At 38.8% G+C, this 23,744-nt stretch overlaps 1 protein-coding gene across 1 annotated transcript; it reads right to left on the minus strand.

The window, feature by feature from the left end:
• Positions 1-851: 851 nt before the first annotated feature.
• LOC149580366 (uncharacterized) lies at positions 852-22,038 on the minus strand. The gene is made up of 9 exons (XM_089804257.1): positions 21,954-22,038; positions 21,580-21,722; positions 9,832-10,572; positions 6,561-6,638; positions 6,207-6,329; positions 5,630-6,022; positions 3,304-5,542; positions 2,940-3,162; positions 852-2,813 (listed from the first exon to the last, which is right to left on the minus strand). The coding sequence occupies exons 1-9, from the start codon at positions 22,036-22,038 to the stop codon at positions 1,520-1,522; spliced, it is 5,319 nt and encodes a 1,772-aa protein (XP_089660383.1). The 3' UTR covers positions 852-1,519.
• Positions 22,039-23,744: the final 1,706 nt, after the last annotated feature.

The raw sequence follows: 23,744 nt of genomic DNA on the forward strand, positions 1-23,744 counted from the left end.
CCACAAGCATATAGTTAATTTAGAAAATAATTCTTAAAATAATGAGACTTAGTTTCATATATCTTTTAATTTTTCATCATTCCTCGTTTGTTGGGTTGACTAAGGCTGGGGCTCCATGAGCTCCTAAATTCAAGGAAGCTGGTTGTCTCATAAATTTTAAAATAAAAATTATATTTCTCGAATTATTTCATTTTGATAGGATTATTAAGAAGTCGTTGAGAAGACTAAAAATCGTTGAGAAGACTAAAAATCGGAGATACCAACTAATCCTTTAGCCCCCTTTAAAAATTTATCATGAAGCTACCCACTCCCTTGCGGAAGAATTTTGAGGCATCTATTACAAGCTTGCTTCCAAAGATCACCATGCTAACCCAAGTGTGCCTTAACACCGGAGGGAAAAAAATCAGGTATGAACTGCAACAGATGTTTTAAAAAATATAGAGAGAAGCGTATTAATGTTTGCTCATAAGTAGTAAAATTGTCTCGTGTGAATCTCCCACAATCGTGGGTACTTTATTATTACTCGTGATAGCTTCCCAAAAAGTGGGATGAAAAATATACTTGGGAGAGCTTCCAAACAGAAAAGGTGCAATGAAAAATATACTCGTGATAGCTTCCCAAAAAAAAGTGCAACGAAAAATATATATTGCGATAGCTTCATTCCATATATCTTTTAATTTTTCATCATTCCTCGTTTGCTGGGTTCAGTGTAAGGATTTTGAGGCATTTAATCGATGATGGCAAGCCAAGGTTGCTTCCAAAAACCCTTTTGCTGACCAAGTGCTCCTTAGACCAAGGGAAGAAAAGAAAATCAAATTTCATAACTGCAACAGATGTACGAAAGAAGAAAGTGAATTCAAGGAGAGCCCCATATATTTCCACAAATAGTTGTGTGCACGATAGAAAGATCAAACGACCCTGAAGAAAAACAAAATTGAGCGGAGGCTACTGATTGTAGCCCATTTATACAATGCATGTGTTACGTCGCGAGCTGGAGTGACATCTTTTGCCAAAAAGTATCAAAAATTCAACAGTACCAACACCTGATCTGCATGATTTCAGACCAAGAAAGTGGATATTTACCACTAAACTAGAAATCCCATGATTGGGTTGATAAAAACACAGGACTAGGAACTACTTTTACATGATGGACACCAACTTATAAAAGGGGAATCCACCCAGGAGCTCCAAGAGAATGGACATGGTACAGTAAGTAATAGCAATGGCATGCTTGTTTGCTTAGTACTGTGATAAGCATGTAATTTATAAAAACCAAACCTGCAAAGATCCTAGTATAAACTCTCAAACTTTACACATATTGTGGAGTTTAGAACCCAACAAGTGAACATCCCAATCAGATGCTTTCCCTGCACAAAAACCCAAAGGGAAGCCTTCTGAAAATTCAATAGGATCGTACTCGGGCAACTCAACTCAAACTAACTCATATGTTGACGTCTATGCCCTGTATAATTGAGTTTTCTTCTTCTCCAAGACATTGCTCTTAGCAACCGATTTGTGTTTATAACCTATTATTGTGGTCTTCAGTGCCCAGTTCTCTTGAAATAGTAGAATCTTTAGTACCTGAGCTACGAGGTTGACAATCACCCTCATTATCCTGATGTCTAAACCGTCTAACATCCATACCACCTCCTTCCCCAGCTCCCCTACCAGATATATCACTCTGCTTTACCCTCATGTCTTCATTTTCATCATGCTTGAACCGTCTACTCTCACAGTTTATATCTGATGTCCTAGATGAATACACTGAGCCACGGTAGTCACTGTGCTTTAATCTGCCTGGCGATTCTGTCAAACTAGATTCATGAACAACTCGAGGAGAAATTCTCCTTGGACTACCTGAGCGCACAAAAGGTCTCCTGTAGTCAGAATCTCTGTAATGGCTTGTATCTCTTCTATCATAGGACCATTTTGATGACTGTGACCATTTTGATGACTGTGGAGAGGTCCGCTGACTTCTGAAAGACATCTTATGTTCGAAGGAACCAACACGATGATATATAGGAGACTTCAGCCTCTCCATTCTAGCCTCAGATCTTAGCACAGGAGATCTACTCCGCCTTCTGATTGTTGGTCCTCGATCAATGACTGCACCAGCCCTTCCCCTTGGTGGGGACCTAAGCCGTGGTGATCGTGTTCTTGACCTTGAACGAGACACTGTGTGTGAACGAGACATTCGAGGTAATCTCCTTCCTGGAGGAGGTGAAAAACTTCCATTCCTTTCTCTCAAGCGATGGTCCATTGTCCTGCGTGGGGACTCACCAATTGAATGATCCCACCTGCCATGCCCAAATGAAGGGTCTCGATATCGCTCTCGACTAACACGACCACCAGCATCAGTTCGCATTGTGATGGTCCGATCCCTGCCAGCATTCAACCCTGATTCAGACATCATAGCACCACTTCCCATGCTCATCTGCATTCCAAAATCTAGGCTCTCCTCAATATCCATTCCAGATCCCCTTCCCATCAATGTACTGCGGCCTCTTCGACCACGACCACCTCCCCGAGTAATCTTTGTTACAGTACCATCACTAGCAACAAGAAAACCACTGCTTTCAACCTTGGCGGCAGAAACTGCAGCAGCATTTGTAGAACGAGGGGATCCAAATCCAACTTTACTGCCATAATAGTCAGGAGGAGAGTGATGCCTACTTGAACCCCAACTTGAACCATCACCCCACGGATCACCCCTTCCCCTATGATGAATGCCCCGAGAAGGCCCACCTCTTCCAACAATTCTGCCTCTAGTTGGTTTTCTTGAGGAAAAACTTGGACTTGAAAGACTTCCATCCCTGTTTGAACAGTGTTAAGGATCACACTGATTAGTCTTCGTGACAATAATATTCAAGCAACCGCTGAAAAGAGAATACAATTGTTCAAATGCATAGAAAAGGGAGCATAACAGAACCAAATTTCACCTTCCACGCATATAGAATGCTTCTTTCCCATGTATAGAATCATCAGATGTCATTCTTTCCCTGAATCCAGCATCTATACGTGAGGATGGAATCCTACCAGACATAGGTCCCAATCTGCCCGCAGTAGACCAGGGAGACCCTCGTCCTCGCTTGCTGATTATGTCTTGGACAGCCTTGAATGCTTCATCTACATTTTCAAATCCCTCCGGTAATTTATCCCATCCTGAAGATTTTGACCGTGATGAAGCTGAAAGCCTTACATCTCTTGTTCTTAGAAAATCCTTATTCATATCTAGGCTGCAATTAGGTTCAATCTCTAATCCTTTATTTTCAGTTAAAAGTTCAGGGAATTGAGATATCATACCATCAGCTTTATGCGTCTCTTTTTCAGTACTGTGTTCAATGCCTGTTCCAGATGTTGTTTCAGGTATGGTTACTTGCCCATCTGCTCCAACTTGCAGATCATGTGCCTCTTGATCATCCATTTCGAACTTCTCAATATCATCAGAAATCCTTTCATGCTCCATATCTTTCCCCTTGTCGTACTGTTCCATGCCAAGATCATCAGCATCCCTAAAATCAGAATCACCATAATCAACATGTTCATCTTCCAATTCTTCCCCCACATCTTCTTCAATCCAATCATGAAGCTCTGTTTCTCTGTATTCTCCTTCTTCACCTTGGTTTTCATCTTCAGCCAGTTCTACAAACTTTTCAGCATCTGAAGCCAGTTCTTCTTCGTCATCATAGCCATCTGATTCATAGTCACCACTATATGCAATTTCTTTGGCATCCTCTGCAGACTGTTTGTCCAACCCACCCTCAGGGCTTCCTAACTTTTCCCCAGCAATGTCAATATTCCCTGCACCAGCATCAACCTCACAGGTGACTGACGTATGTGTGCCATCAACATTCATGTCCTCATCAATAATCTCGTTTAAATCTTGCCTGCCTGCTGGAAGGGATGGAGGAGATTTTTGTTCAGATTCAGGAAATTCTTCACTTATTGGAAGATGACTCAAGTTACCCTTATTAGCATCAGTGAGAGCACTTGCTTCCTGACCATGCTCAAGAGGTTCAAAATCATGCATTCCATGAGGTGAATGCTTATGTCCATCGAGTCTGTCTGCATTAGCATCAATCATCTTTGCATCTGTTTGTTCGTCACTTTGCAGTCGAGGTTCTTTCCCCAAAATAATATCAGGAGGACTTTCCACAGAACACTTCCCATCTTGGATTTCAGTTGAAGTAATGCCATCAGCTAGTTCACATGGCAATTCTGCATTTGCAATTGAGAGATTTAAATTCCTCTCAGGATTATCTAATGATATTGAAAGGCTTTTGGAAATGGGAGGCCTGCTGAGCTTACTCTGAGAATTGATACAATGACGATTGAGCAACACATCAGCCTGGAGACCAAGGGTCATATCAAGTACTGAATCTTTATCAAGGGCCAAGCCTTCTAAAGAATGCACTACGTGATCATTTTGTTCTGACTGCAATCCCTTGCTTAACATATCTTGCTCGGGCTTTCTACTGTCATACTTGGCCTCTGAAACATATATTTGTACTGGAATACTATCCAAGCATCCAGAATTTATGTCGCTTGCATTTGCTATTGGTAATTTTCCACTGCACTTAGGTTCAGGATCACTAGTTACAACCTCCAGTTGTTTTTCCCAAGAGTCCATGGGAGCATTTAAATCCCAGTGCAATCTGTCATCATTAAAATAACCAGAATTCAGCTTTAAAAGCATTCCTTTCTCTTGCTTCTGCCCGTCTTTCAAAGAAGTTACAGATTTATGTTGAGAGCACTCCCCCGTTTCAGATGTTACTTTAATGCCAAGTACTACTTCTGAACGATTACTTGAATCTAAACAGCTCTTGCGACCTAGTGCCAAATCTGTTTCTTCCCCACATCCAACATTATCTACTGATTCATTGGAACTATCACAAGCTCCAGTTCCATTGCCTATGTGAATTTTATTTGGCAAAACTGTTAGCAAATTACTCTCCAGAACATGACCTCCTCTCTCAGACAGTCCTTGATTTTGAGAATCCTCGTGCATATTAGTGTGCTGTTGATCTTCTGGAATACAGATGCCAGTATCTTTCAAGTTTACGGCTACAGGATTAGCATTTTCAAAATTTAGATATCCAACTTGAGATACTCTCTCATCCAAGCTGTTCCTCACTAGTTTAGTCATGGAAGCATCCCTAGTTGAGGTGGAGACTCCTGCTATGTCAACCTTACCAACAGTGTCCTGTGAAAAGCAATCTACAGAGCTAGAAGCTTTTCCTCTAGTCTCATTCAACGAATCACCAACCAACATTACAGGTTTTCCTTGAATAGACTCCCCTGCAACATCCATGCCATCTGCCGCTTGCTCCCTGTTTGTATTTGAAAGACCTTGTTCTTTCTCTATGCCTGATAATCTGCCAGACCAAGTGACTGAAACTGGAGGCTCTGAATACAGTGGCTCCAATGGAGAAGCAGCTTTAGGGGAAGAAGGTGGCGGAGATGGAGGCCAAAATTTCCGTTTTTTTATGGGGACGCTTACAACAGCATCATCAAATCGTCGAGCAGGAATAGTTACTCCAAGCTGTTCATTAAAGGTTCAAAACATTAGTAAAATTTCAAAATATAAATATTTCTTGTGCTCTAAATAACATAACATGAGATGAGATACCTTTTCAGATTCAGCAATGGATAAGTCATCCCGATCAATTTTTCTGCCGCTCTCTCCTTTAAGACTCTTTAAAGGAAGATGATTCTCTAGCTGTTCAGCTGCTCCAGAGCCTCCATTAATCAAGCTACTGGGGTTGTGCTTTACTCTTTCTGGAGTACGATTATCAGCGTCTCTACTCCAGTTTGAGTTTAAATCAACGGTCTTAGAAAAGCCTTCCTCTACTGAGGCTACACTAACCATTCCATCAACTCCAATAGAAGCAGCACCATTGCCACCACAAACTTTACATGATGTCAGCACCCGATTTCCCCCTGCCCTGGGATCTGCCTGGGAAACACGCAAGCAGCTGGGATGGGCAACAACTGAACCTCCATTGCAGTGGCAAAGGGAAATCTGCATTACAAGTCAAGACTTAGTAAAGAACATGGAAATAACAAAAATATAAGTTATTTACAACAAATTATTTATAGTCAGACTTGGTAAAGAACATGGAAATAACAAACATATAAGTTATGTACAACAAATTATTTATAGTCTAATACATGCGACTATTGAGGAGATATGATTCAATACAAACCATTTTCTCAAATTTTTCAGTGTCCTCACAGCCACAAAATGTACAAATAGGTTCACCACCTGCCAACTCAGCACTTTTACCATCTTTCCAAGACTCTTCAGAGGAAATTGCTCTGTATTCTCCCTGCAACATACATACAAACCTATATATTATTCTCGGAAAATAAAGAAATCCTCTAAAAACACAAACACTACAACATGATTTCAGTTTTTTCTTCTCATGTGTAGTTAAAACACATGTGATCATCTGATAGTAATGGTCCATTAAGCTGAGACACCAAAACATCCCATAAAGTTGTTCTTAATAGGAAGATAAAGATATGCTAATTGAATTACATAGACATTTCAAACTGACCTGATCATCCATTCTAATGATGGTTATTTCAGCACCATCCATCTTTTTGCAAGCTGAGCATATGCAATCTTCAGTTACCTGCAAGATTGATAGGACAATGTGAACACACTGAATTCTCAAGACTTCTGTCTCCTATTCAAGAAAATAACTGTAAACCTGATATAACATATTTGACAGTGTAGGCCTAATACACCTTGTATATTGTTTAATCAAAATTTTCATTTTAATTGACCTATCAACAATACAACAAAAGCCAGAAGAAAAATCTAAGTAGAGATTGCACAATTAGAACATGCAGTAAACTCAAAACTCTTGTGAACCACAAACCACCCTATGGAGAGTTGAAGGTTCATCAGAGCTATCTACATACATCTACCAACAATTGCCCCAATTTTTTTAAGCAGATTATCACCCTTGTGGTTTGATACCTATTCTTTTATGGTTGCTATAATACTGTACATGAGAAATGCATGGAAAGCTAAAACCAAAAACCGCCTTCAGGGAAAGATTATTTTAAAATCAACATGTAAGATCCGGAGAAAACACTCCAGCACTAAGCAACCATATCCACATCTGCAAACAATAAGTTTTGTCCGTGTGGTATGATGTGACTGCCAAGTACCTAGACTAATATACAAGCTCAAAACTGTACAGCTGATGATTAGGAAGAGACTTATCATATGGTGGATCAGTTTGTCTATCATTCGTTATTCACAACTGCCGGTCAGTGTGATTGCATTCAGTTCCCATAAAGTCATTTCATACCAACACCCATATTCAGGTGTGCTTCCCAGGATACCATTTAGAATCAATTGGGATATAGCACAATCATTTTGGCCTTATTGACAGTTATTTGAAATGCGAGAGTTATTGGGAAAGGGAGCTTGCTGCATGAAATCCTGCCAGAAAGTTCAACTACCAAAGCATTTCTTCATGATGTCAATGGGACAAGAGGATAGCTAGATTACCATATTTGACGTTCAGTATTCATTTATTTGGCAATCAGCAAGAATACATCTATTTCCACGGAATCCATTTCATGGCAAGAAGTGTGTTTAGATGCCCACCAAAAGACTGTTGAAGATCAATTGAGGTGAGAAGAGTGCTGGTGAAACTCGATTCCATATGTCAAATCTGTTGCACTTTTAATTGACTTATTCTATGACAAGAGGTGCTTAATTGACTTATTCTATGATAAGAGGTGCATCCAGGAGCTCAAGGAAAACATCGGGGCAATGATATCTTTTCCAACAATGTGATTCCATAGGGAGAGCTTCAATTAGATGTCTGTCAAAGAACGCAAAGATCAATAGAGAACAAAAAGGAAAGAGATGCACTTGTTAGTTGTTACACATTGTACGCTCCACATGGCTCTCACGTTAACATATTCAAAAGCCCCTGGAAGCAACTGCAAGGATAAACATAAAGAAAAATAATAGCTAGATGCCAGCCATGTCCATCTAGCGGGAGTTGTTCCATGCCACTGACCATGTTTCCCAGTACAATCCAAAAAACCCAGTCTGGTCTAAAGGTATCCCATAGCTCCCATTTGGCAACCAATGCTTCAACATATATAGTGAATAAGATCCACCTGTACCGTATGAAAAAAGCACAGTTCCCCAGGTGAGCAGCTCAAAAGCCCGAGTTATTGGCTGGCGGATGGTTACGTTAGAATTTTACATTTACTGAAAAACGGAATCCAATTCTGTCCCTGCCTGTCACCACCATTCAATTCATTAAAGGCCACATGACATAGGCTGCAAAACTCATTCTCGAGGACTAAATCAGTAATTTTTGTGGCAACCCTCTTTGCAGAGTTTTGTTAAGCTCCTGAGCTAAATCATTTTCAACGACAGTTGGCATCCCTACCTAGTGATGTAATGTCTATTTCTCAGCTGTTGCCATTCAATCCCCTAATCACAAACAATTATAAGCTGCAGATCTCATTCTTGAGATCTAACGGGTACTACAAGCAATAGCAGAAAGCCCTTAAATATTTTAAAAGGCTATCTGATGGTTTTCCTGAAAGACCGAATTCCCCAATGTTCAAACAAGAGCCTGCCTTTTTCCACCATCGAAATCCAGTCCAAACATGACGCAATCTAAGTTGCAAAAACGATGATAGAGGTATCATTTGCCAACCATTACTGCAATGCCTATATATAGTATACATAGCAAAGTTTATTGTCTGAACTAAAATATAGGTAGCAAAGTTCATTGTCGAAAGCCAACTCTGTCTGACTAGGTTTTGGGGGTTAAACCTGCTTGCCATATTTGAAGAGCTCAAAGAGCTTATGCTTACCATAGTTAATTTAATAGGATAATCCTGTGAGTCAGACTTGATAAAGGACATTCTTAAAACTTAACTATAATGACATCTGAAAAGTTCCATTTTCAGACCACTTCACTTCATTAGAATAACCCATCCCCAGATCGTCATTCATCAAAAACATTAAGATCCTTACCCTAATAAGGGTCCGTTATTCCGTCTGCGTATGCAGAAACCCTAGCTAGAGACTTCCCGAGACTATTGATTCTGCAATAGAATGTCCAGTGTCTGTAAAGATGTTTTACTCTCGACAAACATTATCATCATCTCCAGGGTTGCCATTCATTTAAAGAACTGCCACACGGTGAGCAGAATCCAAACTAAATGGTTTAAATTGTCAATCCCGCCGCTTTCTCTTCCTCCCTTTCTCTACGATCCAAAGCCCTGCCCGATCAAATTTGTAATCCCTTCTACATGTACGCAGAAGTGAAACGATTGATCTATCTCTTTCTTGTTTCCCCGGCCCTCCTTTATCTTATAGCCAACACCTACGCAAACCCGTTTGCAAGGTACACATACAGAGTAGTCAACATGGACCATACATCCAATATCCAGATCGCTTATGAGTTGTGAGAGTCCACTGAATGCCTCTACAAAGAGTGCAATAAACATGTCTCATGTGTTCGATCCGTGAACCCTTCCAGCTCTAAAGTACACACCGTAAGGATCTTCAGATACAATGAGTTGTCAGAAGGATGATTCTTGAAAACCTAAGAGATGGGTCATCGAAGAAAGGGCTAATGCAGTAAATACTCTAAAATCTTGTACCGCGGAAGCGCCACACACATAAAACCTGTAGATGGGTTATTGAGACCTTTCCCTTCCCATGAATCATTCATCATTAAAACATAAGCAGAGCCTCACATTAGCATTTGTTTTCCTTTCCTGCAAAATCCCTGTTACAGATTGCAAAATTAAGTTTTCATGAAGCAAGAAAATAACCTGTTTCCTGAACTGGGTATCCTGCTCCTGCTCCTCCTGCTGCTGTCCACAAAGCCTACATGCCCCTGGACTCGAATCCTTAGCCTGCAATGCCCCAATCTTGCGCGCCCAATCCCCAAAACCAGGCCCTCTAACAAATCCCAAAGCCTTTTGAATCGCTGCCTCCTCCTCCCCTGCAAAGGAAACTCCACGAATAACGCCGTTTCCGGCCCTGAAAACCGCAGCAGCAAAGCGCATGCCGCTCGCTTGGCTCCTCCTCGCACACACAAAACAGCTGCGCCCCTTTCCCAAACCCTCGGAAAACAGAAGATTCCTGAACGCCAGAAGCCCTTCTGCAAAAAACCCAAAACGCAGGGCCTTTAGCCTCGCATCTGGATCCTCGAATCCCCTCTCTCCACACCTATACTTCTTCGACCGCGTCACTTGAGAGCCCCTGCAGCATTCCACGACATAAAAACGCTCTTGGCTTTTCCCGTATCCCTCTGTCCGTCTCTTCACCGAAACCACTTCCGATGCAATCACCATGGATGAAGAAGCTTCCCTACGGCATTTATCCTCAGTTTCTAAACGCCCCGCCATTAATGAGCCCTGTAAGTCCTCGAGCTTCCATAAATAGCTCGTCCTTCGATTCTCGAATGGGGCTTCGTTTTCAAAATCTAAAACCGACCCAATATAGATTGCGCCTCGCTGAAGCCAGAGAACCCGTCGTTCAAGCCTGCCGTGAAGATTGCCAATGGTTTTCTTCAAACCCTTGTGTTAATTATATGTGATTTCCTTCACTTCATTGGGGTTTTATCGCTTTTCCTGATCATCCGAAGCTTAGCACCCGAGCCTAATTCCGAACCTGATATCGAATCCCTCACCAACTTCAATACTGAGCCTCACACCGAACCTTGTGGCGTGCAAAGCTACTGAGGAAGGCTTAGGTGAGCCTGAAATAGGGCAAATGTTTTATATTTTTTAATTTTGATAATTCATAAAATAAATAACTTTTCTTTTTCCTTTGGGAATAAGTAAATTGATAAACTGTGCGGAGGAGAGTAAAGTTAGGGTCTCTTTCAATTTTATTCGATTCATTGCTTTTCAAAGGGTGGCTTCCTCGAATTTGTTCCCCTTGTCTCTTTATTTAACTTGGGGTTTGGGGCATCCTAGAGGTTTGAGTTGGCAAAGGAAGATAAGATGCAAAATAAAAGGGTAACATATGTATGAAAGATGAGGCATTTTGGGCAAAATGGTAGTTTGATTAGTCTCTATAGTCATATATGAGAATGTCAGATTTTGTTATACTAATATTATATGGGTGTATACGAGATTTGTTGAGGTTAAAGTAATATATGTTTGGTGTTGAAGTGGCTAAGATGTGTTTTGTAAGTTTGAATTGATATTGTAGGTTGAAATTATTTTGTAAGATGAAATGTGTGTTGAATCAAATTTTATAGATGATTTACATATCTAGTGATAAAATTTAAATTGCAGAAGGTTTGAGACACTCGAGAGATAGCAATGGGATAAGATCAATAACAATGAAAAGGGAAATGTAAGGTCTATGAGAGCTACGAGCATGTGTTTTAGTTTGGATTATCGTGTATATTAAGATAACACTTTGGTATAATATTATCATATGGGTGTGTATAGGTTTAAAGGATTGATTTAAATGATTAAAATAATATATATTTCATGATAAAGTGGTCAAAGTGATATATGTTTCTTGTAAGTTTGAATTGATATTAATGATTAGGATTATTACACAGCATAAGTTAGGTCTTATATTGAATTTCAAGAGAGTCTTTACATGTCTAATGATAAAAATGTGTATAGTTGTAGTGTTGTGATGTGGAGCCTAATCAAACTTAGAGGTTTATTCGACGCAATTTTCTCCCCATATTATATCTACGGAGATTTGGGGGTAGCACCCCCAAGATGGGGTCAAGGGGCAGCACCCATGCGGGATCTTGCCAAGTGTGCCCTCGAAGCCAAAAATGTCCTTATATTGTAAAAAGCGTCGGCTACTATTTTTCCTGTTGGACGACTTATTGTAGCCCTAATTTTGTAAGCGGCAAAAGCTTGTATAAAAAGGCTTAGGGTTAGGGATTCTATAATGTAATGGTGATATTATAGCTTCTTAAGGTGGTATTGAGCTGTAAGGGATTGTAGATTGTAATAACTGGATAATAATAATATTGGACTTGATGTTGGTAGATGTAGCCCATGGATTGAGTGAGCCATGTTAAATCCTGGTGTCTTGTGTTCTCTTTTATGCGATCTACTATTTTCTAGTATTGGTTATATTTGCATGTAATTCTTATTTCTATCTGAGATTAATCCTAACAAGTGGTATCAGAGCCAGGCGATCGTCATTTTTTTTAGCTAGACCGTCGTCATTTTTTTAGCATTCCTCTACAGGAAGGTCTCATGGTTGAGTGAGAGCAATGACAGATGAGGGTAAGCTAAGGATTGACAAGTTTAATGGGAAAAACTTTCAATTATGGAAAATGCAAATGGAGGACTATCTTTATTAGAAGGATTTATGGAAGTCGTTGGAAGGAAAAACCAAGAATCAAGGATCTATGACAAACGACAATTGGGATCTTTTAGACAAAAAGACACTTGAAAGCATTTGAATATGCCTAGCGCCATCAATGGCATTTAATATTACAAAAGCAAAGATGACAAAAGAGTTGATGCAAACCCTAATGAAACTATATGAAAAGCCCTCTGCTTCAAACAAGGTATATCATATTAAGTGTTTATTTAATATGAAAATGACAAAAGGTGGATCTATTGTGGATCATTTAAATGAGTTCAATATTGTTACTAGTCAGTTATCTTTCATGGGAATCAATTTTGATGAAGAAATTATGGCTCTCTTGATTTTGTGTTCTTTGCCTGAAAGTTGGAATGGCTTGGTAATGGTTGTAAGTAATTCCATTTCTGGATCTAATACTCTAAAATATGATGATGTGATCGGTGTTATTTTGAGTGATGAAACTTGTAGGAAACCCTTGGGTGGATCTACATCAAGAAGTGTTTTGAACACACAAAGCAGAGGCAAAATGACTGAGAGAGGAAACAATTCCAAAAATCATGGGAAATCAAGAGGAAAGTCAATGGGGAAGAGGCCTCAATTTAAAGGACTGAGATATTGTTGGTACCGTGGGAAATTAAGGCATAAGAAGAAAGATTGTTAGACTCGAAAGAACAATGAAGGAGATGAACTAGAAGGGAACAAGGAGGCAAATGTGGTAAGTAACAAATCCGAAGAGGATGCTTTGCTTCTTTCTTTAGAAAGTATTGATGATTCATGTGTTTTAGATTATGGTGCTTCATTTCATGCTACACCTCGTAGAGGTTATTTTATTGATTATGTCCAAGGGGATTTTGGGCTTGTTTATTTGGGGGATAATGAATCTGTCAGATTGTTGGAAATGGAAAAGTTAAGATTAAGTTGCAGAATGGGAATCATTGGCTACTACATGAGGTAAGACATGTTCCAAGGCTGAGTAGAAATTTAATTTCAGCAAGGCAACTCAATGATGAGGGTTGTATAGTTACTTTTAATGATAAAAATTGGAAGGCTTCAAAAGGTTCCCTTGTAGTAGCAAAAGGTGTGAAAGTAGGCACCTTATATCTTTGTACAGATCATATTATTCCTTCTACTTTGATTGCTTCAGAGAAAAATGAATGTTCAGGAACAGTTGCTGCAATTGAGCAGGGAGAAGAAATAGTTGATGTAGATTCTGATACAACGATGTGGCACAATAGACTTGGACACATGAGTGAAAAAGGTATGAAATTACTTCATTCAAAGAAAGTTTTACCACATCTGAAATGTGTTAATATGGATTTCTGTGAAAGTTGTGTGTATGGAAAACAAAAGAGAGTAAGTTTTGTGAAGACTAGGAAGGAAAATAAAAGTGAGAAATTAGAGCTTGTGCATACAGATGTATGGGGACAAGCTCAAGTATCTTCCCTTGGTGGCTCTTATTATTATGTTACATTTATTGGTGATGCAACTAGAAAAGCATGGGTTTATTTCCTTAGACGAAAATCTAATGTATTTCAAACTTTTAAGAAATAGAAATGCTTGGTTGAAAATGAGATTGGAAAGAAATTAAAATGTCTTAGATCCGATAATGGTGGTGAGTATTGTAGTCATGAATTCGAAGATTATTGCTCCACTAATGGTAATCATAGACAAAAAACTATTCCAAGGACTCTATAGGAAAATGGAGTGGTTGAATGCATGAACAAGACTATAATGGAGCATGCAAGAAGTATGAGGTTGCATGCAAGGTCGCCCTTAAAAATGTGGGCAAAGGTTGTTAATACTATTCTATATTTGATTAATAGAGCCCCCTCTACTCCTTTGGGTTGTGGTATTCCAGAGGAAGCATGGACTGGTAAGAGGTGAGTTATTCTTTTTGTGAAGAATTTGCTCATATAGATTCTAAAAATAGAACCAAGTCAGAAGCTAAGTCAAAGAAATGTGTATTTCTTGGATATGGCATTAATGAATTTGTTTACAAGCTTTCGGATTTTGAAAATCATAAAATTGTAGCAAGCAAGGATGTCATATTCAATGACAAAGTGTTGTTCAAAGATCTGTTGCAACAACATGAGAAGAAAGAAGATGATTATGTAGTGTTGGATGATACTCCAAAAGTTGATGTTCCAATAATTCCTCATGATCTACAACAATCACAACAACAAATACCACACACCCCAGTAAATGTTAGACAATCAACAAGGCTAAGTAGAGCTTTGAAAAGATTTTATCCTTCCTTGTATTCTATTTTACTTACTGATGTTGGTGAACCTGAATGTTATGATGAAGCTATGTAGGTGGATACAAAGATTTAATGAGAGTTTTCAATGAAAGAAGAAGTGGACTCTTTGCTGAAAAATAAAACATGGTATTTATGCAAGTTGCCTACAAGTAAAAGGGCTTTACAAAATAAGTGGATTTACAAGTTGAAAGAAGAGGATGGAGGTAAGAAAAGATTTTAAGCCAGGTTAGTGGTAAAAGGATTTGCACAGAAAAAAAGCATTGATTTTGACGAGATATTATCTCCTGTTGTTAAGATGATTTCTATTCATACTATTTTAAGTATTGTGGCTACTGAAGATTTGCATTTGGAGTAGCTTGATGTCAAAACAACCTTCCTTCATGGTGATTTGGATGAAGAGATATATATGTCTCAACCACTGGAATTTGAGCTCAAAGGTAAGGAGAACTTAGTGTGCAGATTGAAGAAAAGTTTATATGGATTGAAGAAAGCACCTTGGCGATGGTATTTGATATTTAACAATTTTATGCATGAGCATAGATATAGTATGTGTCATTCAGATCATTATGTTTATTTTAAGAGATTGGATTATAGTAGTTACATTATTTTATGTTTATATGTTGATGATATGTCTAACATGGATCACACTAAAGGGGTTGAAACGCCTATTAGCACATGCATTTTCTATGAAGGACTTGGGGGCAACAAAACAAATCTTTGGTATGAAGATTTTCAAAGATAGAAAGAACAAAAAATTGACATTATCTAAGGTTAATTATTATATTGAGAAGGTGTTACAACGTTTCTCTATGGAGAATGCTAAAGTTGTCAGCACACCTTTCCCTGGTCATTTGAAGTTGACTAAAGAGATGTATCCCAAGACACAAGAATAGGAGGATAAGATATCCAAGGTACCTTATGCTTCAGCTATAGAAAGCTTGATGTATGTTATGGTATGTACTAGGCCAGATATTGCACATGCAGCGGGAGTTATTGTTAGAGTAAATAATTAATTATGTATTCTTTTACTTAAGTTTACTTAGGTTAATGCATTTATTTAATAGTTGTAGTTGATGAGTTGTTGAAAACACAAGAGTTTGTTCCTATCTAGTCATACTTATCCTCTCACCTTGATCGAAGATATTCCACCTTTTGTGGACATATGCTTAGTTGTCAACCTTATCTTCTAGCTCTTTCCAACTTGTTCTACAAGCTTCCTTGAGGCCTTTATATTCGATCTCTCTTATTGTAAATTCACATCATTTACATAGCAATTTCATTTTCTTATTGTGAAATATTTTCTCTTGCTTTGTTTTGCTTTAAGCTCTTGCTCCTTCGATTTCTCTTCAACAAGCTATTTGCATGCAAGTGATCTTGGCTCACTGTGAAGTTGGATTTCATCAACTTCTACATAGTATCAGAGCCTCCCTACTACTTCTTGGTTGAAGGATTTTTGAAGCCGTGATTCAAAGACACAAACCCTAGTTTGTTTGTGCATTTTTCTTCAATTGAGGGGAAGAGCTTTCTAGAGCACTTTGGGCCCAAACGAACGTTGCCATTGAGTTCAAAAGGTTAGTTACAATCAAGATTCATATAAAACTTTTCTATTTTGGCTTCTGAGCATCTAGGAAAAAAAAATTTGGCCCCCTATAGGCAGTCCTACAGACTGTATGGATTTTTAAAGCAAAATTTAAAAAAAAAAAAAAAAAAACACTCAGTTGTTGCAGCAGTGCCCCCACATCACCCATGCTCAGCTCCAACACTGTTGTAGCTAGTTGTGCCACTGTCGCAACGCCCGAGCCCGACTGCTGTCGGTGAACCACCAACACACCACCGTCGCTAGTGACGATGCATCAGCACCATTGGGTTCTCCTCCCAGGTGCCACCTCTGCCAATGGCACCGCTGCTTGTCACTGCTCCATCAGGTAACGTCACATTCTAATCACCTATGTCAACAAATTAGTGACATGTTAGCATTCTACGGTGCTTACATCATCTTTTTCTAACATCACATCACATTGATGTCATCAACCCTACCTAGCCTGCTAATGCCATTTTTTGGCGTGCTGACATCACTTTCTAGTGTGCTGACATCAGCAAACCGATGACCACTTCCTTTTTTTTTATGACATCTTCCTAATGGCCATACGCTGTCAAATTTTTTTAATGATTGTATTTTTCCAATGAGTCAGTCTTTTGGAGCAGCAGTTAGTGTTTTGGCCATAACTTGAGCATATGGAGGTATTTTTTCAAATCGAAAGAAGCATCAGAAAGCTGACTCAGAGATGGAGACAATGGTGTTATTTTCATCACATTTCAAGTTCATTTGAGCTCCCATTTTTGGCATCAAAGTAGAGACTTTTTTTTCCTCCTCTACATCCAGAATCCAGGTTCTTTTTCAATTTTTCTTGCTTTCTATAGTTGCTTTTTGTGGTACTTGATGAATATCTTTATACTTTGTGGGAGGGCATTTTCCTTTCTGTAATATAATTCAGAATAAGACCCTTCTACTTCTGTCTTCTTCTCTCAATGTCAGATCCATCTGTGACCTAGCTCATGACACACAACTATCACACCTAGAAGGCACAAATGACTAGGCTTCTTATGTCAAGAGGCTTATGGTCATGTCTGGATGAGAATCAACCTATTCTCAAGTGCCCCTTTGAGGTTCTTTAGCACATAAATAAAATGGATGAGGCCATGGGATTGATTGCACTGAACATCTCAAATAGTCTTTTGTTTTACTTGGATGGTTTGACCACTCCACGGGCCATTTGGATGAAATTCAAGTCTTTGTTTGGCATAGTGAATGAGTTTCGAGCACTTCAGCTTGATGTAGAGTTGACATCTTTGACACCTACCGACTTCCCCACCATTGAGGACTTCTTGATGAAGTTCAAATCTCTGCATAACTTTTGTAGGGATGTGGGAAAAATAAGACAGATGATGAGTGTATCTTTTTTATACTCTCAAAGTTGAGGGGATAGTATCAAATCTTCTCTTCCACCTTCTACTCCACTATGGATGCTTTGGGTCACAAACATAGGATGCCTTCATTTGAGATATTTTGTGATCGGTTAACTTGTGAATAGTCCAAGATCACTCAGATGGATTCACTTTCAGGTTCACAGTTGCAGACATTGCCTGCCAAGGATACACAGGAGCAGAAGCTGAAGCAGATATCAGATTCCCCTTCTACCAGTTCCTCATCTTCTTCTAAGAAGAAGGAGAAAAAGAAGACTCAAACTCCTACCTATTCCTATTGTCAAAAAGGATCTCATGATGATGCACATTGTTTTCAGAAGAGATTTGATGGCTATGAGAAACAAATTGCATATTTGCAAGCTCTTATTTAGAAGAGCACTATTTCCTCTCCATCCTCTTCTACCTCATAAGGGTCTATCTTTTAGTCTTCTTCCACATCTTCGACATCTAAACCGGATCTTGGAAAGGGTCATGCATTATGGGCATCCATTGCATCCTCTTCACAGGTCCCTTGGATACTGGATTCAAGTGCTTCTCACCATATGACATCTTCTCAAGGTGTCTTCTCTACTCTTGAGGCTTCTCCCATTCCTCATATTCTCATGGGGAATAACACTACCCTACTAGTCTATGAGAAAGGTTCAGTTCACATCCAGGATGGTATATTCAATAATGTATTGTATGTTCCATCTTTGTCTACCAACCTTCTCTCAATTTCTCAGATTACATGTAGTGGATTAGAGAAGATAGTTGAGTTCACTGCAGATTCAATCTTCATTCGGGATCATGCTATAGGAGGCCTTATTGCTACAGGGATAGTTGATTCTTTGACCTGTCTCTACACCTTCTCGTACTTTCACCCACCATCTCCATTTTTGGAGCACACTACTTCTCTTTCGCAAGAGCATCATGTGGTGCAGTCAGGATACTTGAACCTTTGTATTATTCCTAAGATCCCTATTTTGACTACCACACCACATCCAGTTGAGGTCTTTTCTCTTCAGTGGGATTCTTCTTCTACTTTGCTTGATCCTCTAGCTCCATTCATTGAGCCTCCAGGTGCACCTATTGCGGATTCTACAGTGGACATTCATGACAGTATCATCACATTTGCCTTGGGGATTTCCTTCAAGATCCTCATATTTTCTCCTTTGAGCTTCAGCTCGGCCTTCCAATTTTCCCTCTCATTTAGGGGTTCCCTAGTTTACTTTGCATTAGAGTTTCATTGGTTCGATTCTTTCTCTAGGGGCTCCATTATTCTGGGGGGCTTTGGCATCTTTTCTATCTCTCGTGGGGGGCATGGTTGTACTTATGGTTTTGAGGGAGTCTCTTGAAACATATTTGGTGGAAGCTATCCTTGGGGGGTCTTGTTGAGGCCTTCCTTGCTTCCTTCCTTCATTTTTTTGACATGTTTGTACTTACCTCTTTTTGGGGGAGGGTTTTTCCCATGAGGTTTTCTCTCTTTCCCCATTTTCATTGTATATGGGTACCTAACATGGCCTTATTGTTGGGACCCATTCTGCATTTCATCTTAGTTTTTGTGAGCTTAAGGCATTCTCCTAAGTTGCATTTAAGAGGGGTGTTAGAGTAAATAATTATTTATTCCTTTACTTAAGTTTACTTAGGTTAATGCATTTATTTAATATTTATAGTTGATGAGTTGTTGACAACATGGGAGTTTGTTCCTATCTAGTCATACCTATCCTCTCACCTTGATCAAGGATATTCCACCTTTTGTGGACGTATGCTTAGTTGTCAACCTTATCTTCTAGCTCTTTCCAACTTGTTCTACAAGCTTCCTTGAAGCTTTTATATTCAATCTCTCTCATTGTAAATTCACATCATTCACATAGCAATTTCATTTTCCTATTGTGAAATATTTTCTCTTGCTTTGTTTTGCTTCAAGCTCTTGCTCCTTTGATTTCTCTTCAGCAAGCTATTTGCATGCAAGTGATCTTGGCGCATTGTGAAGTTGGATTTCATCAACTTCTACAGTTATTAGTAGGTATATAAGTCATCCAAGAATTGAGCATTAAAATGTAGTAAAATGGATTCTCAGATATTTGAGAGGAACATCTAGTAAGTGTTTACATTTTGAGTGCTCTAGTACTAATTTGCAGGGCTATGTTGACTCAGATTTGGCAAGGGATATTGATACCAGGTAGAGTACTATAGGTTATGTATTTACTATTGGTGGGGCAGCTGTGAGATAGGTTTAAAGGTTACAAAAGGTTAATGCTTTATCCACTATAGAGGCAAAGTATGTTGTTTCGATAGAGGCACCTAAGGAAATGGTATGGCTTCAGTTCTTCTTGGAAGAATTGGGACACCCTCAGAAGGATAATTATTTGTTTACAAATAGTTAGAGTGTCATTCATCTTGCAAAGAATTTAGCTTTATATTCAAAGACAAAACACTTTCAGTTGTGATACTATTTCATTCGATCAGTTTTGGATTATGGACAATTAAAGCCGGACAAGATACATACATATGATAATCCAACAGATATGTAACTTACCAAGGTAGTAACAAGGGAGAATTTGATTTCCTCTTCAGCTTCAATTGGTCTTTTACAATGAACATAATAAAAGAATAGTAGAGTCCAGGGTGGTTTGATATTCTAGTGGGAGCTACAAGTTTAGCAGTGCTATGATAATCTCCAAGTGGGAGGTTATTATTGTAGAGTCTGATCAGTCTCCAAGCGGGAGTTTATTATTGTGGAGTTTGATCAGTCTCTAAGTGGGAGATTGTTGTGATGTGGAGCCTAATCAGAGGCTTATTTGATGCAATTTTCTCCCCATATTATATCTATAGGGGTTTGGGGGCAACGCTCCCAAGATGGGGTCAAGGGACAGCACCTTAGGTGTGCCCCCGAAGCCAAAAATGCCCTTAAATTGTAAAAGGTGTTAGTTGTTATTTTTCCTATTGGACTATATATTGTAGCCCTAATTTTGTAAACAATAAAAGCTTGTATAAAAAGGCTTAGGGTTAGGGATTTTATAATGTAATGGTGATATTGTAGCTTCTTGCAATGGTATTGAGTTGTAAGGGATTGTGGATTGTAATCATTAGATAATAATAATATTGGACTTGTTGTTGGTGGATGTAGCCCATGGATTGGGTGAACCATGTTAAATCCTAGTGTCTTGTGTTCTCTTTTATGTGATCTACCATTTTCTGGTATTGGTTATATTTGCATGTAACTGTTAATTTCTTTGAGGTTAATCCTGTAAGAATTTGCCTCAAGGAAAAATCGCCCAAGATCAAGGAACTCAAGCACAAGCACAATAGTAGACCAACAAGGTATGATCATAATAACAATATCCAAAATTGATTTATTGTCATTCAATATTCTGTACATATACATTAGGAGTGCTTGAATATAAAGGCCTCTAGAATGCTTCTAGAATGCCTAAGAGTTAGCACACTGATAAATCTTACAATAAGGCACATGTCCACCAGAAGTGGATTATCCTCCATTAAGCGCGGGAGTAAGTGTGATGATGAGAGGATAAGCCTACAAAGGTGCAGGACGTAAAATTATGTTGTAGACAACATGTGTTAAATTAAGAGTGTGTATAACTGTGTTTTTTAGATTAAGGTAAAAACAGGTTTTGAAGGGACCCGATACCCTTAACAGAAAAGCAAAAGATATTCAAGTAAGCACAACCAAGTTTTACAAGGACCTAAAACCTGTAGTATAATAGTTACGTTTTATAGGGACCTGAAACCATAAAATAAGACCAAATAACGAAACTAGGTTTTACAAGGACCTAAAACCTAGTGTTTAAACAAAAGGATAAAAAACTAGTTAAAAAACCTAGACTAGAGACTAGTTATCGGAACCACCACCAGAACAGAGACTAGTTACCAAAATCACCACTAGTAGCTATTGCAACTCCTTGATCATTTTCACCACCTCCTTGCCTGCCTCTGCAGTGTTTTGGATGGTATCAACAATGGATCCCCTAGTTACCTCAGCCACCTTCTTCCTTGAACTTTGTCTTATTCTTTTGCTTGGTCTGCCAGGAGACATAATTTCCTCATTATTTCTCTTCCTTAAGCTAGCAGTAGCTGCAAAAATTCTTGAAGTGACATGCTCCATCTTGTTGCCACTCTCTTTAATCAAAAGATGGAGTTTATGTTCATATTCCTTTAGCTTATCTAAGATATTGCCAACCTGAACTTCCAGCTAAGTGATCTTTGCTCGGTTAGCTTCCTGGTCCTACTACATCTTTCTCATTCTTCTTAACAAATTCATTAACTCATTGTACAACCAGGAGTCATCTTGGAGAGAGGAGTCAACCTTGAGCTCAGGAGTTTGAAGGAAAGAAAGCATTGTTTCCTTACCAGTAGATTCATCCTTCTCCTTCCCCATTACTTCCTCTACATTCCTAGCACCCTTACCAGTGAGGTCCTCCTTCTCCTTCACCATTTCTTCCTCCAAATTTTCCTTCCTCACTTTTTGGGTTTGCTCACTCTAGTTTTTATCCTCTTCTCAAACATTTTCTGACCCTATATTTTTATCATTACTTTCCTCATCCTCATCCTTACTGGTCTCACCTTTGTTGCTAGGGCAACCCTCTAAATTTGAACTAAAGTCTCCCACATCCATATTCTCCTCATTCTCCATATTCTTATCATCATTATTTTTTGAATTCTCAGACTTAGTAATTTCCTTTGCATTTTTCTGAGATGTTTCTTGCTTTAGACTCCTCTTTCTGACACTAACCCCATCCTCTCCCTTACTCTTTCTAGAGTAGATTTCACTAATAGAGCCCCTCTTTTTCTCAGAGGGAGGGGAAGAAACAATAGCCTTATTCTTACAATAATTCTCAATTAAAAGGATTAGCCCTTCATGTGAAATCAGATGGGAATCTTTTTTCCTATGGGCTTGAAGAATTTGAAGCAAAGAGAATCTCAGATAAAAAGGAAATGAGATCCTATCCTTATACCAAAAATGATTCAGGAACACAAGATGAAACTTATGAACACGCTTTACCCTACCATCTAAAATGAAGTACTCATAGATGCAAGAGAGAACATCCTGCCAAATAACTTTTATTTGACCTAGCTCGTAAAAGTCACCATTCTTCTCCAGATTCTTTTCCTCCTCTTTGATCTTCAAAAATTTCTTAAATGTAGCTTTGGAGATATTGGTTTCCTTACTAAATGGTATGCCCTCCTTAGGTAGTCCTGTAACCTCGATAATGAAATCTTCAAACAAATGAACTGTTACCCCATGCATGGAAACCCTATCCTCGATCCAATTTTGGAAGAATTCCTCCATGACATGTGGTTTGTAGCCATGAAGATGCTCCAGGTAAGTAGTGACATTACCCTTCTCTAGAATTTGCCAAACAAAGGCTTTGGCCTTCCAAGCTTTACAGTTCTTTGGTTCCTATTTTCTCGGTTCCCTGCCCATTTCCAAAAACTTTGTTTCTCTATGAAAGGCCAAAGTCAAGCAAAAAAGTGGACATAAAGAATTAAGAAAATCCAAGGTGTTCATTAAAACAACCAAGGCACTCATTAGAACACTTACGTGCCAAGCCAAGATAATAATTACATTTATGTACTTTCTTGAGAAAATAACGCTAGCCTCCGTAACCCCACTTCCATTTATCATTAAATTGCTAATCTTAGCAAATCTTTCCCTTTGTCACATGAGTCCTATCATAATTAATTAGAGCTTTCAAATCCATGCTCTTGCTTAGGTCATCATGCCATGTCATCTTACATTCCCATTGGACAACCTAGTTAGCAATCCAGTCAGCCACAACATTTCCTTCACAGAATGAATGAGATATAAAGACTTTATCAAATTTATACATTAAGGATTTAATTTCTAGTACACTAGCTTCAATAGACCATGTGATCAAACTTTTTCCATTGAGCATATTTACAATGTTCAAGGAATCTCCTTCCATCTAGAGGTACTGAAAACCAGTTCCCACTGTTATCCTCATCGTATACAGAGTTGCAGTAGCCTCAGCTTTATGACTATTAGAAATACCAATAGGTATAGCAATAGCATCTATAATATTACCTATGTGATCCCTCAAAACCACTCCACAACCTGTTTTGCCAGGGTTTCCTTTAGCAGCACCATCAAAATTCCCTTTAATCCATCTCATAGGAGGA

The sequence above is a fragment of the Cupressus sempervirens genome, chromosome 1, assembly GCF_028749045.1.
Source record: "Cupressus sempervirens isolate cs-2001-9-10 chromosome 1, ASM2874904v1, whole genome shotgun sequence".
In the NCBI taxonomy this organism is placed as follows: domain Eukaryota; kingdom Viridiplantae; phylum Streptophyta; class Pinopsida; order Cupressales; family Cupressaceae; genus Cupressus; species Cupressus sempervirens.

What these genes read in the sequence shown, in the direction of transcription:
- LOC149580366 (XM_089804257.1), bottom strand. Translation starts at nt 22,038, where the DNA reads ATGGTGAAGGAGAAGGAGGACCTCACTGGTAAGGGTGCTAGGAATGTA. An exon ending in CAAGGAAGAAGGTGGCTGAG is followed by an intron (nt 10,573 to 21,579) that starts GTAACTAGGGGA and finishes AAGGGTTTGAAG; the next exon opens with AAAACCATTGGCAATCTTCA. An exon ending in GCATTCTATATGCGTGGAAG is followed by an intron (nt 2,814 to 2,939) that starts GTGAAATTTGGT and finishes CTGTTCAAACAG; the next exon opens with GGATGGAAGTCTTTCAAGTC.